At 47.2% G+C, this 24,075-nt stretch overlaps 2 protein-coding genes across 7 annotated transcripts in view; both read right to left on the bottom strand.

The window, feature by feature from the left end:
- The window catches only part of SCD5 (stearoyl-CoA desaturase 5), a 31,455-nt gene extending 26,904 nt beyond the window's left edge, over positions 1 to 4,551 (bottom strand). Inside the window, exon 1 of the mRNA XM_050327334.1 lies at positions 4,377 to 4,551. Coding sequence (XP_050183291.1) covers positions 4,377 to 4,536 — 160 coding nt within the window. The 5' untranslated portion in view covers positions 4,537 to 4,551. The remainder of the gene's footprint in view (positions 1 to 4,376) is intronic.
- Positions 4,552 to 12,887: 8,336 nt separating this feature from the next.
- SEC31A (SEC31 homolog A, COPII coat complex component) overlaps positions 12,888 to 24,075 on the bottom strand; it is a 41,904-nt gene continuing 30,716 nt past the window's right edge. For 4 of the 6 annotated variants that reach the window (XM_050327275.1, XM_050327277.1, XM_050327278.1 and 1 more), the window contains 5 exons: positions 20,235 to 20,293; positions 17,912 to 18,181; positions 17,393 to 17,512; positions 14,495 to 14,566; positions 12,888 to 13,629 (listed from right to left, as the gene is read on the bottom strand). In XM_050327275.1, coding sequence (XP_050183232.1) covers positions 13,450 to 13,629; positions 14,495 to 14,566; positions 17,393 to 17,512; positions 17,912 to 18,181; positions 20,235 to 20,293 — 701 coding nt within the window. In that variant the 3' untranslated portion in view covers positions 12,888 to 13,449. Of the gene's footprint in view, positions 13,630 to 14,494; positions 14,567 to 17,392; positions 17,513 to 17,911; positions 18,182 to 20,234; positions 20,294 to 21,763; positions 21,812 to 24,075 lie in introns of all 6 variants that reach the window. The other 2 variants (XM_050327273.1, XM_050327276.1) reach the window with 1 other exon arrangement.

The raw sequence follows: 24,075 nt of genomic DNA, 5'->3' as shown, positions 1-24,075 counted from the left end.
GAAGTGTTCTATTTCCTAAAATGCATTTGGCCACTTCAAGCGCTTCGTCACAAGTCCTCTGTGAAGACTAAAAAGCACCTTTTTCCAAACAAAATCTGAGACCCTTACACATCACGTAATCCCTCAGAATGGAATCTTTAAGAAGTTATCACGAGCCCACCAAAAGAAACTACTAGGAGCTGTTAGCATTGGGTCCTGTCATGTGTACATAGTTTCCAGAGATTTTGGTTTGCTTTCCTAAAATGAACATATAACCTCACTGGGACGGCAACAGGATGGACCTGGCTGAAGCAAGGAGGTTCCTGGTGCAGAAGCATCATTTAATAGCATGTTACTAACTTAGGGAATGAGCCATGCACGGAGTCTCCTACCAAGTGGCCTGTGGAAGGTGGTGCAGCATGTCCAGCCCGAAAGAGGGTATCAGCGAACCAGAGCCTCATCCATAGCCACAGCTGACCACAAGGACCCCTTGCCATAAGTTCACTCCCAGGGCACCTTTATGCTTGCCCCAGCTAGCAGACCTATCACACTACTCCCTGGTCTCTGCCCCACTTACAGTGAGGGGCTCCCACCCTGCTTTGGTTCCCCGTGCAAATCTGCACAGGATGGTGATGCCTGCCCTCCAAACCTCTCTGGTGAGAAGCATCAGGAGCTCCAAGCCCTGCAAAAGCAGGTGGACAAGGACAGACCATAAGGGGAACATCCACATGCCAGTTCGCTGAGGCCTGGGCTGTACCACGCTCTGGGCTTTGGAGAATGGCCAATGAACCCTGGAGGATCTGCTGACCATGCCCAGCAAGCCCACTGGTGGGACAGGGCACAGACAAGACTCAAGGTAAAGTTCCCCAACAACTCCCAGAGTGCAGAGATGCCTCAAAGCAGCAGCTGTCAGATACAAAGCAGCACAGAAAAAGACAGCAAAGCACCAAGAAGGAGGGAACACAGATTGCAAGCTGCCCAGTTCTCGATTAGGAAGGAAAGGGGAAGGCAGCAGGGTCTTCTCCACACACCCTCGCACCGAACCACAAGTCAGGTTGGAAAAGAGCAAGGCAAGAGAGCTCCCAGTGAGCCAGGTGGGGCTGCCACAGCAGGGGACACTCCAAATCCGCTTGGCTGGTTACATGGTTGTCCCATGGGCACAGCCCAGGGCTGTTCGATGCCTTGCACATACCATCTGCTGCCTCTTGGGTCAAAGCAACTCCCAGCTCATGGAAAATTTTGACATGAGTAACTTTATTGTTTTTGTTCAGCTTGGACTGATATCAAATTCCACAGAGGCACTGGGATGGCCCTGAAAGCCTATGTTTTAACCAGTTTATCTGTACATCCCTTGAAAAAATAGCCCAATTCCCAGATCTGCACCAATTCAAATCCCCAATTCTGCACCACCGAGACTGCTGTTTGGGATCCCTTGTGCAACCCCAGCTCCATGCAGGGTGCACTAAACTGTAACACGGGCCTCAAGGTGTTAGCGTGGGAGGCAATGGGAACAGAGGAGCACAGATAATCCTGAGTAAACAACCAGCTGAGCCTTCCCTTGGCAGCGTTTTTCCATTGTCTATTATGTACAGCTGGACAAATGTCAATAAACTACCAATGGAAATGAGCCCTGCTGAGCAGGCAGTTTGGCTTGAACAGCTGTTTTCTAGGTGGTACAGTGGCATTTCAGCTCCACTTTGCAATCGGTGGTGAATCAACTGCCTTTGGAGGTGAGAAAGAGGAAAGCAAACCCTGCACAGAGGGAGGTTTTGTACCCAGACCCCCAGGGGAGAACACACCGAGAGGTGGATGTCTTGGGGGAGGAGAAAGGAAAAAGCCAAGCAGGCAGTGGTGAGTCATGGGAAGCTGCCCACTTCCTGCCAGACACCACGGAGGTCACAGCCAGCACTGGCGTGCCATTCCCCAAACACTTGTTCCTGCAGCTTACCCGGGGGGGAGCAGTGGCAGGGAACACAGCAGGGAGCAATGCAAGGGCCTGCAGAGGATCACTGGGAAGCTCCCCAAGTCCCAGGCAAGCTTGGAAAGAGAAAGAAAACCATGGAGGGATGCATGGAAGGATGCAGCTCCTCCACCTGCACCCTTTAGCATACACACAGCCATGTACTACCCGGCACTACACTCGTACCTGCTGTCCAACTTTGCCAGCGTGCCAGCCCTGCTCCAAAGGCTGGTTGGCAGCCACCACCCACAGAAAGACAGTCTCACAGCTGATCTGCATGTGGAAGGAGATGTGGAGAACTGGGGAGGGCAAGGGACACATCTGATCGACACTTTTTCCTTCTGACACTACTGGTTGGCTCCTTCCACAGTGAAGCAAGGTGAGTTTGCTAACCTAGAGCAACAGCCACCCTTTTTACATACCCTGAGTCTCTCAGAGGAACCTCAGAAACAGGTCTCCAGCCTGATAGAAAGCTACTTTTGCCTGACATATTCTGCAGGAGGGTCTGTACTTTCACCTTGCTCACCACCTCTGAGGGGAGCAGACCTTGCAGCAACTAGATGTGAGAGCAGCTTGCAGCGTCCAATTGTCCGGGACAGCTGGAGCCAATGCACTCCCTCCCTGCTGTGGAGCCCCTGTAAAAACCACCCACCGAACTCCTGTAAAAATTTTGTGGTCTGCTTTAGGGTGGCTGTTTAAAATAATGATGTCAAGAAATGAGAGGCTCTCACTTTCAGCAAGAAAGGCATTAAGCTGCAAAGCCATTAAGACCTGTTTATTATTTAGCATCTGTTTAATCTCAACTAGGAAAAAATACCTTGGATTATGGAGGGCTGAGCAGGCAATTCTGTCTTTGGGCTCCAGCCTCAGGGATTTCTGTAATTAGGCAAAGTGAAATCAGAGATGATTTTAACTTGTCTTCTTGGAAAGGCAAAACAGAAGAAGAAAGCCCACCTGCTTGCACACTGCAGGACCTGGAAGGGTTGAAAGCAGACCACAGGCTGTGCGTTCTGGCCACACAGCTCTCACAGGCTCTCCTGGTCTCCTGGACCATCAAGCTGTGGCCAAGGTAAACTATGAAATCAGCCTGAACACACCAGGAATAGGGAGGTGAGAGGAGTAGGGCTCACAGAAGGAAACTATGCAAAACAAAACCACCCACCAAACCTCTTCTGGTCATGAGCAAGCCAGGTCACGGATTGTGCAAACCACACAGCCAGTGAAATCCAGGTCCCCTCCAGAGACACAGAAACAGAGGAGAGAAACTGACAGAAAGGTTCATTTCCCAACTGCAAACAGTAATGGTCGCTATTTCTAGGGGTTTAAGACAGACTGAATATCAAAAGCTGAACCAGTGAAAAACAGATTTAGGACTTCTTCAAACAGAAGAAATAAACCTGATTTCTAAAGAATTTGGCTGGGGCTTCTGAACACCTCAACACCAGTGATGGCAGCCTAACAATCCAAATTCCATGGCTGTGAGTTCCTGCAGCAGAGACCCTTCTTTCCTCTATTTGTATGAAACAGTCCTAGGCTGTTATGTTCTCCACTCACTCAAAAGCTCCCCAGAGCAGGTCCTTTACCCAAGAAATTGCACCAGCTGTAAGCAGCACTCAAGTTTTTATCCTTTTGGCCACCGAGATTTATATTAGTTGATACACAGATCTCCCTGGTGAAGGATGATGCTGACATTCACCATCTATTTAGTCTCACAAACCCTGACAGACCTGGCACAATACTGCAGTGCTTCTATGTAGCTCATCTCCCAGCATCATTCTTTTGGAGAGAAAAGAGGACCTTACTGTAGGATGGAAGAAAAGATGCTGTATTTCATATTCTCTTTCCCAAACCGAATCCTCAGCTTTTCACAGCTAGCAAAAAGAGCAGAGCAAGCCATCTCACCTCAGACAGCACCGCCGGACTCATCTTCTCCGTGCCAGCATCTTAAAGCTGTTCCTCTACTTTTAAACCCCCCCTCGCCTCCCGCAATAAGAGGACGTATCACCTTCCCCAAGAAACAAACGACGAGGTGATTTTCTACTCCAAACCGGAGCAGGAAAACACGGGTGTTCAGAAAGTAACAAGGGGAAACAGCAAAGGGAAGCCCAACCAGCTAGGAAAGATATTTTCCATCAGACCTTTAAACCGAAACATCCGCTGCTTGACTCGAGTTTTTTGGTTTTTTGGTTTTTTTAAACAGAAAAAACCTGATAAATGTAACGGGGGGGAGGGGGGGGGGAGCGCCTCCTGTTTCTACAGCAACCGAGGGCCCGGCGCGGCGCTGGCAATGGCACCCCGGGAGCGGCCGGGATGGGGGGGCTCGGGAACAAAAGCGACCGCGCCAGTAAACAGGGCACGGGCACCGAGGCGCGGCTCGCTGTCGCCAGGGGCCACCCCTCGCCCCCCGCCCCACCTGTAGCGCAGCCCCCGCACTCACCCCAAAGCAGGGTGAGGATCTGCGCCCGCGGCACCAGGCTGAGCGCGTAGACGGCGCCCAGGTGCAGCAGCCCCATGAGCACCACGTTGCGCCAGACGATGGTCTGCCCGCCGCCCGCCGTGCCCGCCTCGCCGCCGGCCGCCCGCCGCGGCCCGTCCATCCCGCCGCCGGGGCGCTATGAGGGGCCACGGCGGCCCCTGCGCAGCGCGGCCGCGCAGCGGCTACGGGCGGCTGGGACGCGCCGCCGCCGCATCTGTTGCTGCGGCCGCCGCCGCCTCCATGGAGCCGCCGCGCCCCCGGCTGCACCCTCAGCGCCCCTCAGCGCAGCGGGGACGGCTGGGCGGGGGGCGGCCGCCGGCACCGCATAGCGACAGCCAATGGTGGCCCCGGGCCTCCCGCTCCGCCCTCGGGCCCGGCCCAGGCACCGCCTCCGGCTCCGCCCGAGGCCGCCTCCTGGCGCGTCCACGCGGCAGCGCGGCCGAGCTCGCCTGGCAGGAGCGCTCGTTCCCGCACCTCTGCTGCCGGCAGTCCTCCTGCCCGCATCTCTTCTGTCCGCACCCATCCTGCCCTCACCTCCCATGCCCTCACCTCCCATGCCCGCACCCCTGCTGCCGGCATTCCTCCTGCCCGCACCTCTGCTGCCAGCACCTCTCCTGCTGGCTGCTCCCGGCGCTCCCGGGACAGAAGGGTTTCAGTGGCCTTTAATCGTGGGAAGCCCGCGAAAGCAGAGTAAAAGATGCCACCGGCGCAGGCGGCGCACCAGTGCAGGAGCAGGTATTCAAGAGGTTGTTAGGAAAGTTCATCTGACTGGCAGTGACAAGGTGGGCATTGAAAACAGACAGACAGCATTTTATCAGCAGTACGCACCTGAACGAAGAGGTGCCACACTTGTTCACTCTGTCCCACTGCGGATGGAGTGTTGTTTTAGTGCTCAGGTGTGGTTTCGGGGGCTGCCGTCCCACTGTGTCCACCCCCTTGTGCTGCCACGACCTCCCGCTGCCAGCTGGTGCGGGGTAGGGAGGACCCCAGGTTACCGGAGATGCCAGAGTGGGTGTTGTTAATGGCCGGTTCACCCGTGGCAGAAGCATGACCCGGAGCAGTGGCAGGCAGAAGGGAGCTCACTGTTAACTAACGAGGCATTTCACCTGCTGTGGAGCAGGGAACATCCTGCACAAGCAGCGTGCAGAGGATTTCGGTCATTAGGCGGGAACCAGAGGGTGAGTCCAGATAAAATGTTTGCCTGTGATGAATTTTGTTTAGTTTTGAATGTCTCTGGGAGGACTGGAGGGAAGAAGGGAGCGGCCCAGGAGTGCCAGCAGCCCTCCTCCCTGGCTGAGATTGGCTCCTCCGTGATTTACAGCAACGGTGCTTTCCTGCCCTGAGCTCCTCTGGGTGCCCAGGGTCAATTGTTAGGCTAACTTCAAGTGTGCCTACTACTGATTTAATATGTGATACTCATTTTCCTTTCTGGACTCTACGATGTGATGTTGGGGGCAGGCAGGAGAGAAGACTCCATCCTTTAATGATTTTTCCATCTCTTAGTGTCCAGGAACAGAAAGAAGCCCCCATCCCTTACACATACCAGCTGCTCCCCAGCTGCTGCTGGGCACAGCATGCTGTGGGTGACCCTCGGGCTTACAGAAGCAAACTGCAGAGCCCAAGCTCACCTCTACACACCACAGCTCATAAGGATGTGCTACCCTGATTGTTTAAGGGAGGAAAGTCAGAGCTCAGGGTGAATGAAATGGGAATGCTAACAAGCGGGAAGGAAATATCGAGGCCAGGGAGCATGTATCTTTGAAAAGGCAGGATGAAACTGTTCATCCTGACCTGGATTTTGCAGGCTATTGAAGCGTGGCACAGGATAGATGTTAGTCTTGTATGCTCGTGCAGATGCGAGTGGCACTGAAACCTCGCAGCTACCTCCCACAAAAATTCCTGCCACTCTGGCAAGAGGCAAAGACAAATTGCTTTGCAAGATTTCTGACTAATTTGAGTAACTGATGAACACATCCATGAAGGCTTCCTCTGTGCACACAATACTGTAAGTTTCATATCCCACATTTATCTCCAGTTCATAGCAGTTTGCTTACAGAACAGCCAGCACAGCAGAGAAAGCAGGTGAGCAAAGATGACATGACAAATGCTCTGTTGTGGCCAGAGGTCCTCTGGGTGCGGGGAGTGCTGATGCTAGGAGGGTGACACTTCACTGTGTAACTCCTGTGAAGTCCTCATACCCCTTCCAGGAGAAGCTGGCTGCATGCAGAGAAAGCTTGTCAAGTGCAGCAGCAAAACTGGAAAGGGAATGTTATTTGGTACCCAGCCCACTTGGCTCCAGAGGGGCCCCTACTGCTCATGGAGTTGCTGGTCCTGATGAAGGAACAGATGAAGCCCAAGCCAGACCAAAGTATCCCCTTTGAGAGTGTCAATGCACAGTGTGGGAGTAGAGCCCCTCACTGTTACCCTGATTTCAGAAATCACTGCTCAAGCAGTGGCACCTCAGTGACAGCATCAAAATTTGTCCCAGGATCACTGCAGGAGCTGTAGGAAGGAGCACATTTGGGAACATGATGCTGTGAAAACATCTCTCTCTTTTAAAAAGCTACCTGTCTATATAGATCACGATGTCAGGGCTACATGCCACAGACAGAAATCTGGACTGTCAGGTTAAGGTCTTGCTAGTACCCAGAAATGCAGATAAAAGACTTGGCAAATCTGACTTCTATTTCCCTTCGTAAAAAATAATATTGTAAAATGTTCAGTGAGCCAGAATCGCCTAGAGAAGAAATCTGAGGAGCTGCAACCAAAACAACAACAAAGGCAGAAGGAGATTTTCTCAATAAACACTCCAGGGTTCATATTTTTGAAAACAAAGGATGAACAAGTCTGGGGGAAAAAAAAAAAACGTAAGTGTAGTTTAGAGATCCGAAAATGACTTGGTTTTTGTTTCCTGCACTTTGAGGTGAAGGTGTAATGATTGCAGACATGCTGGAAATGAGAACTCAGGGCAGTGTTTCAAAAGAAAACTGAGAGTATCCCTCTCCAATGCACTTCTTGCATTTGCTGGCAATCCCAGCTGGACTTTCAGTTTCATGCCTGTCTGTCTGCTCACTGAGTTTGGCCTCCTGGGCTGCAATAATGCCTCTTCTGTGCAGGTAAAAGAGGCACCTGACATTTGGCTGTGGCCTAGGTGACCTGTACGTAGCCCTTGCTGCTGTCTTGTGCACCAACCTCAAATGAGTCTCACTGTGTTAACAGTCTGTCTCAGTACAGCTCTGGCTCACACCTCACTGATGGGCCAGAGGACTGGGCTACAGACTCAGATCCGCTTGCAGGCAGCATCCAAGTGTGTGATTCCCCCTGGGACAGACCGTGCCTTTCTGAACCTGGCTGAAACGCTGCACCAGGCTGCTTAACAGATAGGCAGAGGCTCTGACTAGTGCCTTGGTGCTCCCTGCGAGTGATCACACATCCTCTGCAGCCTTGCCAGCAAGGGAGGGCTCATCCATCATCTGCACTGAGGTGAGAAATGCTGCCTATGACACAAGCCTGGGAATACCTCACTGGCAGATACCTGCCACTGATGGGTACAGGCGTCTCTGTGCCGCAAAGATACTTTTGTCTTGCTGGGGAGAAGGAGGTTACAGATTACTCTCCACCAACACAACTGAGTGTCATACGATGAACACAAGAATAAAGGACAAAGACCTAAATCTTGTGGAGCTTCCTATTCCAGTAGAAAACATCGTGGACTTGCAGGGGTTCAGCAGTGCTGCTGGAGTTAGGTACTGCCCCTTAGGGAAAGTGTGTGTTCTTCTTTGCAGAGACCAGCACAGGGGGATTCACTGAAACCTGCCAATGGCACCTGTCTGTTTTGCTGTGCTCTGCATGGCAGCACATGGGTGGGCAGCAGCAGCTTCTCAGGGTGATGCCTGTGCCACCAAAAATCCTTGCTGCCAAGCAACAGGAGATCAGAGGCTCTGTGCTTTACTGAGGTGAGTCAGGCTAGGTACTCTGGAGCTGAGGCTGCTTGGCAGTGTCTTAGACAAAGAGTTTTACATTTTTTATTTTCACAGAGGTTTAATAAACAACAAAACCTCAGCCCTAATGTTGCATAGCTCCAGAATGTACTTGTCCTTCTTCAGTTATCTGACCTGTCCATTTTCTGCCTTCAGAAAGATGCTTAAAGCTACCCTTCAGAGGGACGCTCTTGCCAGGCTGTGAGAGTGGTGTGGCAGGGGGAGGCAGGCCAACACCAGCTCACCTCCATCCCAAATGGCTCCTGGTGCAGCACTGGCCTCAACTGCTGATGGATGATTGCTAGGGACACAGGCCTGTACCCAGCAGAGAGTGGCTTTATGAGTGATGTTGGTGCAAAGCACATTAGTCTTGCTGTGCTAATTAATTACTAACTACATTTCCTGAGGCAAGTGAATCAGCAGAGAACATATAATTAAACCCAAGATTGTTTTTGATATATTTTAAACATTCTTCTAGAATTCTCCACATGGAAGAAAGAAAGAGGGCAGTGACAACGAAAGGTAGCAAATGGTTCATGTGAACACTGAGTGTCATTTTAATGCTACTCAGTCCTGCCCGCTACCATCACATTTCAGCACAGTTATTTAACATCTTGACAATTCTTTTTTTCTTTTCTCTTGCCATGAAAAATGAAGTAATGACCCCAAAGCATTGTTCAAATGAACACTTTAAGTGGTAAAGAAGGAAACAAAGCCTAAAACATCAGAGGAACAAGAAATAATGTGCTCAGTGTTTGTGAAGTGCTTCCTATGTGCCTGGCAAAGAATTCAGACAACAGGTTCCCAAAAAGTCTTCTGTGTGCTGTCCAGGCAGACATGGACTTACTGATGAGGCCAGCTGCAGTTGCCTTTTTAGGGTGCTTCTTAATAAATCCTCTCTTAATTAGATGCTCTTGTGGCTAGCTTTCAGCTCTAAAGCTCATAGGAATTTTAATCAGTTTAGCCTCTTTTGAATGAGGATTGCATGAAATGTATCCACACATCCATCCCGACTGGCCATTTGGTGATGTATCTGTTTGATCTGCAGAGCTGGCAGAGAAAACATGAGCATTATTGACTCGGCATACAGCAAGTCAAGGCTGGAAGATTACCCATTTAAGATTGGACGTGTTGAAACTCTTCCTGGTATCAGTACATTATTTATTACAGTCCTCAGTATACTCTGACAGTGGCCTTGGCCCTTGTTCAAGGCTGAACGGCTCAGCTCAGCACCAGGCACCTCAGCAGGATGCTCAGCATGCCTTGCAGGGGAGGTGCTGTCAGCTGGTGGCAGATGTTGGGCCGTATAAGTGTTTTTCACTTAAGCTTTGAGCCCTGCCTGGCTCTATACATGCTGCTCTGCCTTTGCAATGGATGATTAAAGCAGCTCAGAACAGTGAACCCCTAGGGATGTGGAGCCATGTGGGATTGCAGCTAGTGGGGAAGGAGGGAAATATCTGACTCAGAGTCTCCTTTATTTCCCCTCTCTGGCATAACAGGCTCTCCAGCCAGGTAATGACACAGTGGGGTTTGTGTTGGTTAAGCAAAGTACCAGCATGGTCGTGAGGGTGAGGATGAAGCTGAAGAGAGCCTGCAGAACTCTGGGGAGTGGTGGCACTGCTCTGTATGCTGTCTCTGCCATGCTTCCTAGGACATGACCCCTCCCCTCCGTAGTTTTTGGGGAAAAGAGCTATGGCAGCAAGACCCCCTTCCCTTCTCTCTCAGTAATCCAGTCAGTCTAGCATATGCTTCCTTCTGGACAGAGAGAATATGGTTACTAAACCCACATTCCCAATCGGTATATTAGGGACCTGTGTCATCTGAAAGGCACAACAAGGGACAACTCTGATGTAAACATTGCACAGGCCAGAAATGCAGCAGCAATTAGAAGACAATCTGCAACATTCGTTTCTAACACTGACCTTAGACTTCTGCCAGCAAAACCAAGGTAAATTCATTACAGAGCCTTGCAAGCAGAAAAAGGTTTTCACTCAAGTATGTAACTTAGATGTCCTGCCTGTACTCAGCCCCCTCTGCAGTACTGCCCCTGCTACATCCCCACCTGTCTACCAGCAAATAGGAGACAACTCCATTAATGCTGCCCTTTTCCACAGACTCTCCTGCTGGTCCTTTTGCCTGGATGGTGATTGCTGGAGTAGCAAGGTACCTCCTCATGTCAGCTGCCATTGGAGAACCCCCTTGCTGCCCAGATTGCATCTTTGAATCTCCTTCCATCCCTTTTTCTTTTAATTCTGCAGCCCTGGGGGGGCCACAGGGAGGAGTAGCTTGGTTGGTGTTAATGCCATGGTATAAATCTCTTTGTGCTCAGTGAGATCAAAATTAGGCTATTTGGGGCCAAATTCTTTCACCAGCATAACTTGGCAAGGCTTCATTGCCTTCTGTAAATGAAGATGGCCATTGCATTTATATCAGATGGGTGGCTAATTGCTTGGCATTCCTTGAAGATATGAACAGACGGCAGCATAACTGATAATTCATCTCAGCTGCTCTCAGGAGAGAAGAAGCAGATTTTTACATCCACTCCTGTTATGTACTCGGTCAGTGCAGTTTTCTGGTTGTGAGCTCCAGACAAGTGCTGAGGCATAAGACAGCTTTCCTTTCAGCAAGGAGAGCGAGATTACTCCACTGCTGACAGTGTCCAGGACAGTGGTGCAACATCACAGTACTCTAAGATGCTATCACATCAAAACCCCCCAGTGTTTCTCTCTGATCTGTTGGTCTCATTTTTCACCAATTTCCAGACCAAACCTATGCTTGGTCAGCTCATACCACATTTGTTCTCATGCTAACACTGCTCTTTAATTCCAATCAACCTGATTCCCTTGTGCTCTTCACAAAGTGAACAGGCAAAGTTTATTTAATGTCTTCTTGTTAAATAAACTCTCCAGTCCCTGACATCTGTGTGCCTTGCTAAGTACCTTCTCATTTGGCATCTTTTTTACGTGGATGGAAATCTTATAAAAGCTTGTGTGATGCCATTAAACGTTCTTTGGCTTTTACGAAGCCATATCACACAGAGAAGTTGTTCCCACTAATCCTCTCAGGTCCCAGTGCTCGTCTTATTCCCAATTTAGGAGCTTCCAATTTACATCAATGCTTTTGCCCTCAACCCTGCACACTGTGCTCACAGGAGCGCATCCCACTTCTGCCACTGCCATGAAGGCTCTCTGGTCGTTACTGCCAGGAATAGTAAGCTTCCCAAACCAGTGCTTGCCACCACTCCTGCTTCTTGTCTAGGAGTACTCCCAAAAACAGTGAGAGCACATGCACAGCCAGCTCCTGAATTCCCCTAGCATTACCTCCTACCCACTGGTTTGGTCCTGACATACTGAGATTGCCTTTTGTTTTCATTGCTGAACAGTGCATCACAGAAACCTCAGGCCAGCCTAGCACACCTGCTTTCCAACCTACTGAGGGTTTTTTTATTTTTTCCTGCTTACCTTTGAATGTGTTCTTTCTTTTAAAACTTGTTTTCCACCTCGAATCAAGGTACAAGGGTGTTTCTCTGGCCAGACTGTGTCCCAACACTGCAGTTCAGTGCAACAGTCCTCTCCACACAAGCAGAAATCCTGGGGTACTCTTCTGCCAGAAATTCCGCTTCAGCTGCAGGTGTCAACATTTCTGCTTCTGTGCAGCCTCTCCCCTCCTACCCTCCCCTATTTTCAGTCCCACCCTTTCATTCTAAGTTTGCAGAAAGCAGGCACAGGGGAGGAAGGTGGAGCACTCCAAGCTATCATTCTCATCTGCCAGAGTATTTACTAGATAATGTTGTCCCAGCAATCAGGTTTGGAGCTGGTAACCTGAATATTTTTCCTCACTGAGGTAGACTGACACTTCCTTATTACCAGTTTCTGGAAGCATTAAAATCCTTCATGTTTCTGATGTGATTCAGCCAATACCAGAGTTTTTATCAAGGGCACAATGAATAAAGGATACCTGCAAATCTTCCAAGTTACAGGAGCCGAATACACTGCTGTAAGTATATTTAAATTTAAGTATTGGAATACTTATAACACTACTTAGAAACCTACAACGTAGATCAAGGGGAATAAACTCCTGTAACAAGGAAACTCCAAACTGATGCTTTATGTTCACCAATTATAAATGCTTATGAGGTAAGAAAATGCTGGAAAGGAAAATAAAATTGTTTTGTCTGACAAATCTGTTTAAGTCACAGGAGTGAGCAGTGAATACACTGTTATTTATAGTATTTCTTGCAGTATGCACTGCCAAATCCACAGTCACCGACATTTTAGGCAGTTTTTATGCAAAACTGCCTCTTTTTTTTTTTTTTTTCAAACCCAGACATTTTTTTCAACTGCTGTTCTTTCTGTGTCCTACACAGAGCTTTCAGTAATAGGCATGGAAGGAGAAAAATATCCTTGTGCCAAGGACACAACAGAAAGTCACCTCACCGTACTCCAGGTTCAAAGTCTCTGCATTGCACTTCATAAAGACACATTTTAATAAATTTACATTTATTGAAAATATCGCATTACCTTTATTTTGCTCATTTGCCCCAGTGCACAATTAAGCTATTTAACTTGTAAGTTGTAATAACAGGACTGCAAGCAGCTTCATAAAATGAAAGACCAAATACACTTATAACATGATCAGACTGTTTTTAATCTGGTGGATAAGGAACAGTGGGGTGGAAGGGAATAATCTGGTTTAGGGTTCGATACACAACCTATCTTGTTGTCTTACCACGTACATCTGTTATTAAAAGCCACTGTTTAGCAGCGTAACATGCATCTAAAAATTGACAATATGGGACATCATCCATTAAATATACTATTTGTAGAGGAGAATCATTAGGGAATGGGTAAAAGATTAAAATAAAAAGAAAAGCACCAGGGCTCCAGAGCCCTTCTAGAGCAAAGTATTTTGCAGGGAGAGTGTAATGCCATTTGTCAGCGCTCTACCGCGACATGCTGTGAGGACAAGCATTTGGTCCATTTCCTGCATGTTTGCTGTAGAAATGCACTTCTTTGGAAAAGCAACCATCAAGGCTTTGCAAGTGCAGGGCTACTTCACACACCCAGCTTGTTGGCCTGGGTGAGGACAACTTTCAGGACTGGCATGAAAGCAGAGGTCTCGCTGAAGTTGCTGGTGCTGACAATGTGTGTGTGGATGTTCAGTCCTTCCTGGTAGTTGCGGGTCTCGATGCTCTTCACCATGTTGTGCAAACCGCTGATGATGGCTGGAGAGAGCTGCAAGGAAGCCAGGTAAGGCGGGTCAGCAGAAAGAAAAAACAGTACCTACACTAGTGCCAGGAAAACAGAAATTCTGAGTGTAAGGCTTGGCCCTCAGGAAGGTGAAGCAATTAAGTTCCTTTCTTCAGAGATAGCCATCCTCAGAGCTGCATCACACTGGGAACAGTCACTGGAAAGTTTAACAGCAGACTTCAACCAGAACATACCTTCTCTGCAGCATTGCAAGCCCCTGGGTGCAATTTCCTGGAGTGGGAGACCTGCTGTGACAGACTGTGGCACTGTGGAAAAACCTACTGGGCTTTTATGCCTTCAGGGTAAAGTTAATTGCTCAGCAAACATGGTCTGACAATAACAGGATTAGATCACTCTAATCCTAAGGCACTAAGACATCTAAGCACAGTCCTTTATTCTGCCAAAGCCTCCTGGAAGGCTTTGGAAAAATTACCAGATTGTTCAAAAGTACTTGCACATCTGCCTTCCAGTGAAGTCAGTGAGCCTCCAATATCTAAGTCCCCTGGGTTCTTTTTTAAACCCAGGCTCTGTGTCTCAACACCTGCTGGGAGCACAGAAACAGTGCCTGCTGCAAGGAGCTCTGCTCTTTGGATCAGCACAGTCTCTGCACAGCACCATTAAACTCACAACATGACCCCAGAATACTGTAAAGTCCACACAGGAATTTGGGGCCAAGCATGCTACCTCGCTGTTTTCTAAGAAGTCCATGCAAACATCCAATAAATGGACTTGAAGCACATTTCCAAAGAAAGAACAAGCACCTGCCATGTACTGCAGAGGGGTCCACAACAGCAGTGAAGTCATTGGCAATGTTTGATTGGGGGGTGGGGGGAAGTAAAACAGAACTTACTGTCTGTTCCCTAAGTTTGTCATATAGAAACTCCAGGCGTTTATTTGCGTCATCCAGTTTCCTCTTGGTTTGCTGCAAGAGAAATAAAGACATTAAAACACAGTGATTTTAAGAACACCATACTGATCTGATATCGCTGTGAAGAGGTCCATGCAGCACATCAAATTCCTTCCTCAACAACATTTTCCTAACACATCATTTGAATTCTTTGTTCTGTACTTTTCTCCCTGGATTTTGCTAGGAAAGACCACGTGATATGGCTGCAGTTCTCCATATGTAACTGACCTAGTTCGCTGCAGAGAACAGCAAACCATAGAGGTGCACTCTAAAAGCCACTGGTCATTTGCAAAACCCATTGGTTAGGTGATACAAAAGTGGCAGAATTCTGAGCTGCAGCACAATTTTTTTTCTATGGTTCACTGGCAAAGCTGGATAAAATTCTTACTGGAATCATGTATCCAGCAACGTCAGTGAGAGCTTAAGGGCACATGCAGATACTCGAGTCTAAGTAAGTACAACTCAGTCATCACTTATGGCAAATCCTAATTATATTTTTCCTCATGTGATTAGTAAAGCCGGGAGTTTGTAAGTTTTTAGTGTCGACAGAAAAACTAATAGACTTAACCAAAATGTCCTTACAGATCCTTTGTGCTTCCATGATGTACTGATGTACCTGGAATAATTTCGCCGCCAAAGGTTCTTAAAATAACCCCAGTATATTCCACCTGCAGCAGCAGCTGCTGAAGAAATGCATTTTTATTCACCTTTTTTTAAAAACAACATCCACAGAAATTTTAGATTTTAATCCAGAGTAATAAAACAGCGATAAAGCATCAGGAGCATAAAAAAGCATAAACTGCAGGAGCACAAAAAAGCTGGTGTCCAACAGCCACTAAAATGGCATCCGTGCACAAGAGTAATGGAACTTCCTCTTAAATCACTATGCACATCGATTCATCTTCACTTAGGATAGTGCCATTTTCCCTGGCAACTGGAAACATTTCTCTGGATTAAATATTGCCCGGAGAGAAAATAACAAAGCTGATGGGAATGCTCTGGCTCAAGGGTAAACACAGACTGATGGCTGCCTGCTGTGCTAGAAATTAGGAAAAGCTGTTCAGATGGCAGAGGACATAAAGGAGAATATGGCACACGGATCTTGGGTTATGTGTGGAAAACTCCTCAGCACCAGTTGTGCTGTCAAGGAACTGAGATAGGTAAGGAAAAAGTACCCCAGGAGAAGCAGATAAACTGGATGGTTCTTTTGGACTGGCAAACTCTCAGATACATGACTTCAGAGCATTTGTTTCAAAACCTGCAAACAGGAGAACACACTATTTTCATTTTACAGATGGTCAGCTAGGACAAAGAAGAATAAATTGTGTCTAGTAAACAACAAGACATTTCTCCAGCCAAAGAAATGAGATGGAAGTGCAAACTGGTTTTCCTCCTCATTCTGCTTCCTGTTGCCATTTTCCCCTTCAGAATGTAACGAGTAGTGCCTGCATTTGCTCTGACAATAACTGATGTGTACAGCCAGGGTGGTGTCTCATCTCTGTGTGCTGAAACACTTGCTGTGCCTAAGAAAATCAGAGAGACTTAACAAGAAGCAAGCAAAATGTGTTGGCAGAGCAGAAAAGCAATCCCTAGGTGCAGATGTGAGCAGAATGCTTTTGCCTTCTTTGTCTGGGAGAAGGGGCACTCAGAGGAACAAAAGGTCAAAGTGTGCAGTATACACTATATATATATATGTATATACATATATATATGTACTCTAAGCTTTAAAGAAAGGGGTTTGAGCAATTGAATGAACCTTGAGGTCTGTCCTGTGGCCTCAGAAAGCTTCTGTAAAAGGAGCGTGTGGGTGAGCCCACGATGAAACTGCTGGACTGAGACCCACAGGGGAAAGGAGGAGTACAAACATGCAAATGCCAAGTCAAAACTTCAGAGGCAGCTGAAACCACAGAGCAGACTGAAGGCAGAGGTGACACCGAATGCCCAATATACCCCCAGAGCCACTGCCACAGAGCCATCAGACAGCTCAGCTCCCAGTCTCCATAACAGGAACTTGAGTCTGTGCTGCTAACCAAGCACATTTAGTGCACAAAGCCCTCTGCACACCACCAGCACCACCTTTTAGCATGTGTCAGGCACAAGCTGAACAGTCAGCATCTGGGCTTTGGGGTGCCACGTTATTTACTGACCACCAGAAGTACATGAGAAGCTCTGAGAGGGATGGCTCATTTACAAAGTGCTGGCTGGCACAGGAAATGTTTTTCCTATCCAACTCCAGTGGTTGTGTTAAAGCTGTTAACCTTCCACTTCCCTGCTAGTAGTTTTTTCCTTTTGAAATGAGTTTGTTATCAGAAATCACAAATCACAGATCAAATTCTGAGGCATGTACTCACGTATGTGAGCCTTGGCTAAGACCTGGCATAATACCACCTGCTTCCTGCTTTGAATTATAAGAAGCAGTTAAGCAAATGTATAGGCCATGCCTCCACAGGGATCACTTGACAGAAAGACAGACAGTTCTCTCTGAAGGTTTTAGAACTAATTTTTTTATTATCACACCAAAACCTTAACTGTAACCAATTCCAACCCTCCTCCCTTGAAGAGAGCAGCATAGGGGGCTGCAGCGGGTTAATTCCCTGCCCATAAACAGCTCATCATCAGGCTCTGCCCATGCTGAGGGCTGCAAGGACCAGAGTCAAAGGGCTTGGGCAGCTGGACTGTGCTTTGACCTCAGATTTCCACATCCTATGTGCATATGGCTTTCCTACACATTGCTTGGGGCTGCTCAAAGCAGCCTTTAGACAGTTCAGAGAGAGGCTGTGATGGCCACCTGTGCTACAGGTACCAGCACGTTCACTCACATAAAGCGGTACAGTGACCTACCGGGTCGGAGGCGGACAGCAGGCACCTCTGGATAAGAGCCTCAAACGTTGTCTTCAGAATAAGGTGCTCCTCAGGGATGGGCTTCTTGGTAATCTTCTCTGTTGGCAGTGCCTGCACATGCTAAGAAACAGAGAGCAGGTGAGGCTTTTCCAGGTCACTATGCCCACATGTTGTTTTTTACTAAACCAAGCAGCATCATTAGTTAGCTTGGCACAACTCCTGTTTCTTCCCTGTGGCTGTGTAGAGGTGACTTTATCAGCACCTGCTCTCGCTCCCTCTGGGAAGCAGTGAACCTGCAGAAGGAAGCAGGTTGTTGGCCCATACTGACTGTAGTATTAACTTCAAAAAGATGGGATCCAGGTGGAGATTACAGCAGCAAAACACCAGCATGGCACACAGCTAGTGACTAAAACTCCACAGTACACTTTGCAGGTACAGGAAATGCCTGGTCACCAGGATCTCAGCCTGCTAGGCTCCGCTGATGGACAAACCAAAGCCATGCAGTGCCAGGGCTGTTACCTGGATGGTGTTGCCGATTGGGGCCCCAGGGGCCCCCTCCGTGCTGGGTTTGGAAGCAGCAGGCGGCAGGATGGATGGCCCCAGGGGCTGGGAAGCAGGTGGGTAGCCACCCTGCAGCAGTGGCCCAGCTGGCAGGTGTGGAGGCTGGAAGCTGGGGGCACCGGTGGGAGGTGCTGGAGCTGGAGCCTGCTGTATCTGAGACTGTGGATCCGCCAGTGGGTTCATGATGGGGGAAGTGATGGGAACCGGGGGCAGGAAGTTATCAGGGACCTAGGGAAAAAAATAACCACCAAAACCAACAAACAGTGCATTTATGTTGTTGTGGCCACTGCAGGCAGAGCACAACACCCAGCTCTTACAGACTTCCCACCACGCAGTAATTGAGAGCTCTGGATACAGAAATAACAAGATTTCACTCTGCCTAAACAAACCCATTCTTCTGGTTGCACAGTAACAAGTGCCTTGAGGCAGCTCAGACTACCCCTGGCCACAAGAACTGGGTGCAGCCACCTCAGATCAGAGACACTCTCCCTTTGCCAAAGGCGCAAATCAGAGGTTTGCAGACCAGCACTATTAGAAGAGAAAACTATCCCACACCTACATCTATTCTTACTATTGGGTCATTATATTTAGATTTTTGTGTCTCACTTCCAAGGGTGTATTTTTGTCCATGCAGTACGTAGGTCACAGCTAGCAACATGCTCCAGTAAAGCTTCTGAAAGCCTTTCAAGCTTCTGGCACACAGGTTTGTGCTAAGACAGATTATGGGTGCATTTCAGATTCATCCCTAAGCATCTGCCAGTCTTTACACAGGGGGCGTTTCAGAAACATTTGGTAGAGGGAAGAAACAACAAAATGAGCTACTGGCCTCTACTATGCCTCGTACAGGAATCCAAACAAAAGAAAGGGCTTCCATGGGAATGTGCACATTTCTTGGGGTGCTCATGGAAAAAAGGAAAGATCATAGAACCCTGAACGAGTGATGCTAGAATTAAGCTAGTGGTTTGGGACAGCAAAAAAAATATTCCCAATCCAGCACCCAAGTCAGTTATAAATGCAATGAATCACAGCAATAAACTTTTAAGTGGTGAATAAGTTCTTAGTTAGGAAGAAAACAGTTGAAAATTATGGCTTGAAATGCCAGACGTTTCTATTTTATAATAGTCCATGTAGTGAGTCATTTTGTAATATCCTAAACCACCCCTCAGACCGTGGACAGAAGGGAAACAAACATAGAAACATGACTGACAGATTTGTTAAATACCCAACAGGGAAAAAGCATGATTCCTCATTTAGAAGGGAGCCAACCCTCAAGCCTTGGCTATGGCAGGAATTCTGGCAGTCACACACACACACACACACGCAGCAGTAACAAAAACCCTGTTTGCAAAAGGCTGCTTCTTGAGAGCTCAGGTCCAGTAGTTACTCTCTCTGACAACTTTTCTTCCTTCTCCTTCAGAGCCTGAAGCCCCAAAGGCAGCATGCAGGCTGCTGTGGGACAAATGTCCCAGCACTGGGGCCATAAGGAGTACACAACGTGTCCTCGATCCAGCCTCCCAAAGCTTCTTAATCTTGAACTGCAGAGACCAAACCCCAAAGGGTAAGGGAGACTTCTGCCTTCACCTTCACTCAGACCTCATCTTGCCTGCTTTAAGTTTTTTTTGTTCTCCCCACACTTCACATGCTCTAGACTAAACTCTTGCTTCCCAAATGCACCAGGGTCAGAGAACAGTGGAAGGCACTGACTGCTGGGGAGATACTCCAGATTACAGCAGCACCAGGGGAGGAAAAGGCTCACTCTGCTCCGTGCCAAGTGTCCCCCGTTATTCTGCCCTGCTGCAATCTAAATCCGTTCTACAAAACTACATTATCTCCAACATGAAAATTGTCTTACTTTCAACAGATCTCTCAGGGTCAAAACCCTTAATCAGGATAAATTGCTTTCAGCTCCAGCAAAGTCAATGATCTATAACAATTTGCACAGCCTCATAATTTTGCCTAAGTATCGTCTCCTGCAAAATTCAGCTGCTTTACTGCAGATGAAAACATTGAGAAGCATTTCCTTCAAACCAGGATCAATGTTGTTATTAACAACCACAACTTTAGCAAAAAAACTCTCTCTCTTCATAGGCTTGAATATTTTGAGTGAGATAATGCATATTGGAGAGTCATAAAAGCCATTTCTGCTCATGGAGGTGAAGCTTTTGTTTGTTAACCCTTCTCTTTCCTTCTCCTGCCAACAATGTGCCCAGGAACAGCTCAAAATTACTGCTTTTCAAGTGACCAGCACTCAGTTGTGTTGAGGCACTATTTCCTAGAGTACCTTCTTCTTCTTGGCAGCTCTGTTCAGGGTGGGAGGGTCATTCCAGCCATTCTGAGGTCCTGGAACAGAAAGAAAACAGAGACTGTAAGTACCTTGAAGGAGGGCAGTGATGCCTTCTTGAGTTCATCTGGGCCAGCTCTCTGCCATGGCTCTACTGGCAGGGCCTTGGCAGAGCCTGCCCTCTCCTGCCCTTCCCTGAGGGCTAGAACAGCTCCTGTGCCAGCCAAGCCCCCCAGTACCCCTGCCATCAGACTCTTGGGCTCTGCACCCACTGTGCATGTTTGGGATCTTAACCAACTGTTCTCAAGTTAATAACTTTATTAGCTTCTTCTTATTTGCAGGGAAAAAAAAAAAAAGGCTTTGAGCAGACATGCCCCTTGAAAAGAGCCTACCATGCCCAAAACACAGCTCTGCTACACAGACTGTATGTGAAGAGAGCTTACACATGACATTTATACATGGCAGTAGAGACATGTTCCCCAGCAACATCACACAGAAAGAAGAGGTGTAAGAGGAAAACATTTCAGGCCAGATTCACCCAGCCACCTTGGATACACAAAAGAGCCAAACCCCCAGGTTTCCCATGCCAGCTACAGCATGTTTTTGGGCACTTTGTATCCCAAAATCAGAGCAGAGCTGCTTGAGCAAGGTGAAAAAGATCTAGCTTTCTGCACCAAGAGCAACTTGTTTGAAACTGGAAGAAGCACAGAGGATGTCCGAACAGATTAACTCCAGGTCTGGGGTGTTGCTCCATACCAAACCTTGTGATCTTCCAGGCTCTGTGCAGCTGCAAGATTTGCAAACCAAAATCCACATTAGTGCATTAGAAGCAGCTCCCCATCTCATCACGGACCACGGGTAATCAGGACCACAGCATCACATCCCAGCATTACCGCGGCCTCGCCGAGTAACCAGGATTTATTGCACAAAGCCACAAAAAGCCAACAAAACCAAATCCCTGCTCAATGGACTTTTTCACCACAGTGTTTTTCACTTAGCAGATGATGAATTCAACCTTACACAGCACAGTTTAACGGCACTGCAGAATTTGCTCCCAATCTTCTGTTAAACAAGTTCCACATCCAGAGTATGTTCAAGGGGTTTAGAAAAACAGTTTAGAACCCCTTTTACACCTGCTTTCTCTTTAAATGGCAGTGCCACCTCCTGGCAGCCATGTGCCCCCAGGGCTCCTCTATTCCTCCCTATCCAGAAAACCCCATGGTATTTCAGATACAGGGAGTCTAACTGCTGCAGTGCTGATAGGGGTAACACATTAAGAACATATCCCAGACTGCTACCACTGTTAATTTCCTGGAATAATTTACTTTAAAAAAGGAAAACCAGAATTTGTTTCTGTGGTTAAAAATTCCAGATATGTTGCTATTTGTTTTAATTAAGGAATTAAAAATTGATTTGATTAATTGGCAAACAGCATCACACTTAATGTTCTCTGAAGAATATATGCATAATTGATGTCTGTTCAATTAATTTCATGTAGTGGCTGTAATTATTTTCAGGTTAGGAGGTACCTAGTTCACCTGCGAAGGGAGAGGCCTGGTCTTGAGCTGGTAGGCTTTCTGCAGATAAAATGCAAAGAAAACTAAAAAAAAAAGATTTTCTTCAAAAATAATAAAACGATTGGTCTGCAATTTTTGATTAGCATTTTAGTTTCAATGAGCATGAGAAGTCCGGAGAAAAAACACCTAAACTGATTACAATGTCAATTCGTAACATTTGTTCAAACCACCCCGTGGAATTGCTTTTGTCCACCTTCCCCAGAAACAAGCCTGTTGCTCTTTCCATGCAATAAATCAGCATTTCTAGTTCTTTTAACAAATTTTGTAGAGTTCTGGCCCATTTTCTCATTTTCTATTCCAGTGCAGCCGACAGACCATTACTCTTAGCAGCAATCTTCTTGACATTGTTTTACTGTTCCAGAAAGCTTTTCAAGAGATGCTTAAAGTACTTGACTTTCAGGTGGATATCCAAGTATTTTCTCAAATCAAGGCACACTCTCAACTGCATGCAGCCCAGCAATAAACATATGTTCACACAGCAGCTTTACACTCACACAAAGTGACACGTTGTCTGCTCAGACTGAGCAATAAATCCAAATGACAAACACAGCCAATAAAGTCTTCACCATTTCAAAAAGAAAAGGAACTTTAGGAATGAGATAACTCCTGTCCCTGGGGTTAGTGTAATGTGCTTATAGTTTTAGTGCAAACCCTTACTTTAGCTAAGAATTGGCCTATCACATTTTCAAACAGGATTCAAGATGTTGAAAATTAAAACTCCCTTGAAAGCAGGTTCAAAGATCTGTCCCAAAAAGTGAGAGAGGTTGAAAATGAAATTAAATGTGGGCTTTTCTTGCTCACTGAAGCTCCAAGCACAGCTTAACATACTGATGTTATGTGCATTTCAAAAAACGAGAAAATATATATAGAACTGTTTAAGTGCATCTTTAAATCCAAGCTAGTTCAAAGGTCAGGTGCTTTTCAAGACTTCAGATTTGAGGTCTTTTTCCTTCCTCCTGTACCCCTCCCTTTAAATGAGTCACATTTACAGATTAGATTATCACCATACACAAAAGCACACCGCTTCAATGCCAAGATCAGCCTCACTATATGCTGTGCACTAGAATATGGGGTGAGATCTTCTAGCTGCAGATTTCTGTGGTTCTGCAGAATCTCATGCCAAGGCATCCTTTGCTAAGCAATGCAGCTGCTCAGAAGATATGTCAGTGGTAAAGCATATTAAACATGAACACTGTCATTTCTGCACTTTAAAAACAAGGTGGTTTTTTTTCCTTCTTGTTTGTATGCATTTTGAAAGGTGTAATCTAAACACTGGAAGAGAACAGTGTGCTCTTCAGACACCCTTGATCTTTTTTCCATAGTTCTCCAGCTGCAGGCAGCACTTCTGTGCCCACATCCTGGCCTCAGCACCTCACCACACCCTGGAGTCCACCTCTGCATTTCAGCCTAAGGCTGCTGTTTGCCAGAAATCAGATATGATGCCCACGTTTGGTTTCCTGAGCTTTTGCCACTTTATATAGGCTACCTTCTCACCACAGCTGCTGGGAGAAACATAAGTAGCATTGACAGGTCTCAGAAGGTTTTATAAAAAGCCTAGTATGAGTAACTTTTAACTTTGAAAGGAAATCTGGTCAGGTAATGTGGATAAGGACTGCTTCAATTCCTCTTACATTAAAATGACATAGGGTGTGTTAGACTAAAGTCCGTGTGGATTATGCCACTTTACATATCAACTTTGTATTGGGGCATTGTCATTAATGTTCCTAATTTCTATTGTCCAGAGTATAGAGCTTCACCCACTCTGAGCACACCACACAGACTATAATGTCACTTTACTGCAAGAAACTTAGAAAGTCGTAGATCTGTGGTGCCTGCCAGTGAGCAGTAAAATGGTAAGAAAGAAAAATTTTGTTGTTCCCGGCATTTATTTGGAGGTGCAGAAGCTATGCTGTCTGCATTATAATGTGCTGCTTAACATCCCAGGCCCAGAAACCCTATCCAATACATCCTTCTCTGTCCAATTTAATAATTCCTCTGGCTTAGAGATTCAAGTTTGACATGCCTTGTAACATGGCCTTGGGAGAGGTCATAGTACAGCATCCATAAGAACAGAGAGGGCACCAAATCTGGCAGGGCCGTGGAGGGAAAAGGCCTTTTCTCCCCTTGCAACTCTGGCAGTCCTACACCAGTCCTATTTTTTAACAGAGCAAAAGACCATTTCTGCCCAAAACACGAGAGCGTGTGTGAAGGCAACGCCATGAGAGGTGTGAGCTGCCAGCCTGAAGGACGCCAGGAGCACCTAC

Source organism: Myiozetetes cayanensis, unplaced genomic scaffold (assembly GCF_022539395.1).
Source record: "Myiozetetes cayanensis isolate MyiCay16 unplaced genomic scaffold, myiCay2020 scf33, whole genome shotgun sequence".
In the NCBI taxonomy this organism is placed as follows: domain Eukaryota; kingdom Metazoa; phylum Chordata; class Aves; order Passeriformes; family Tyrannidae; genus Myiozetetes; species Myiozetetes cayanensis.
This window is presented reverse-complemented; position numbering and strand designations above follow the sequence as displayed.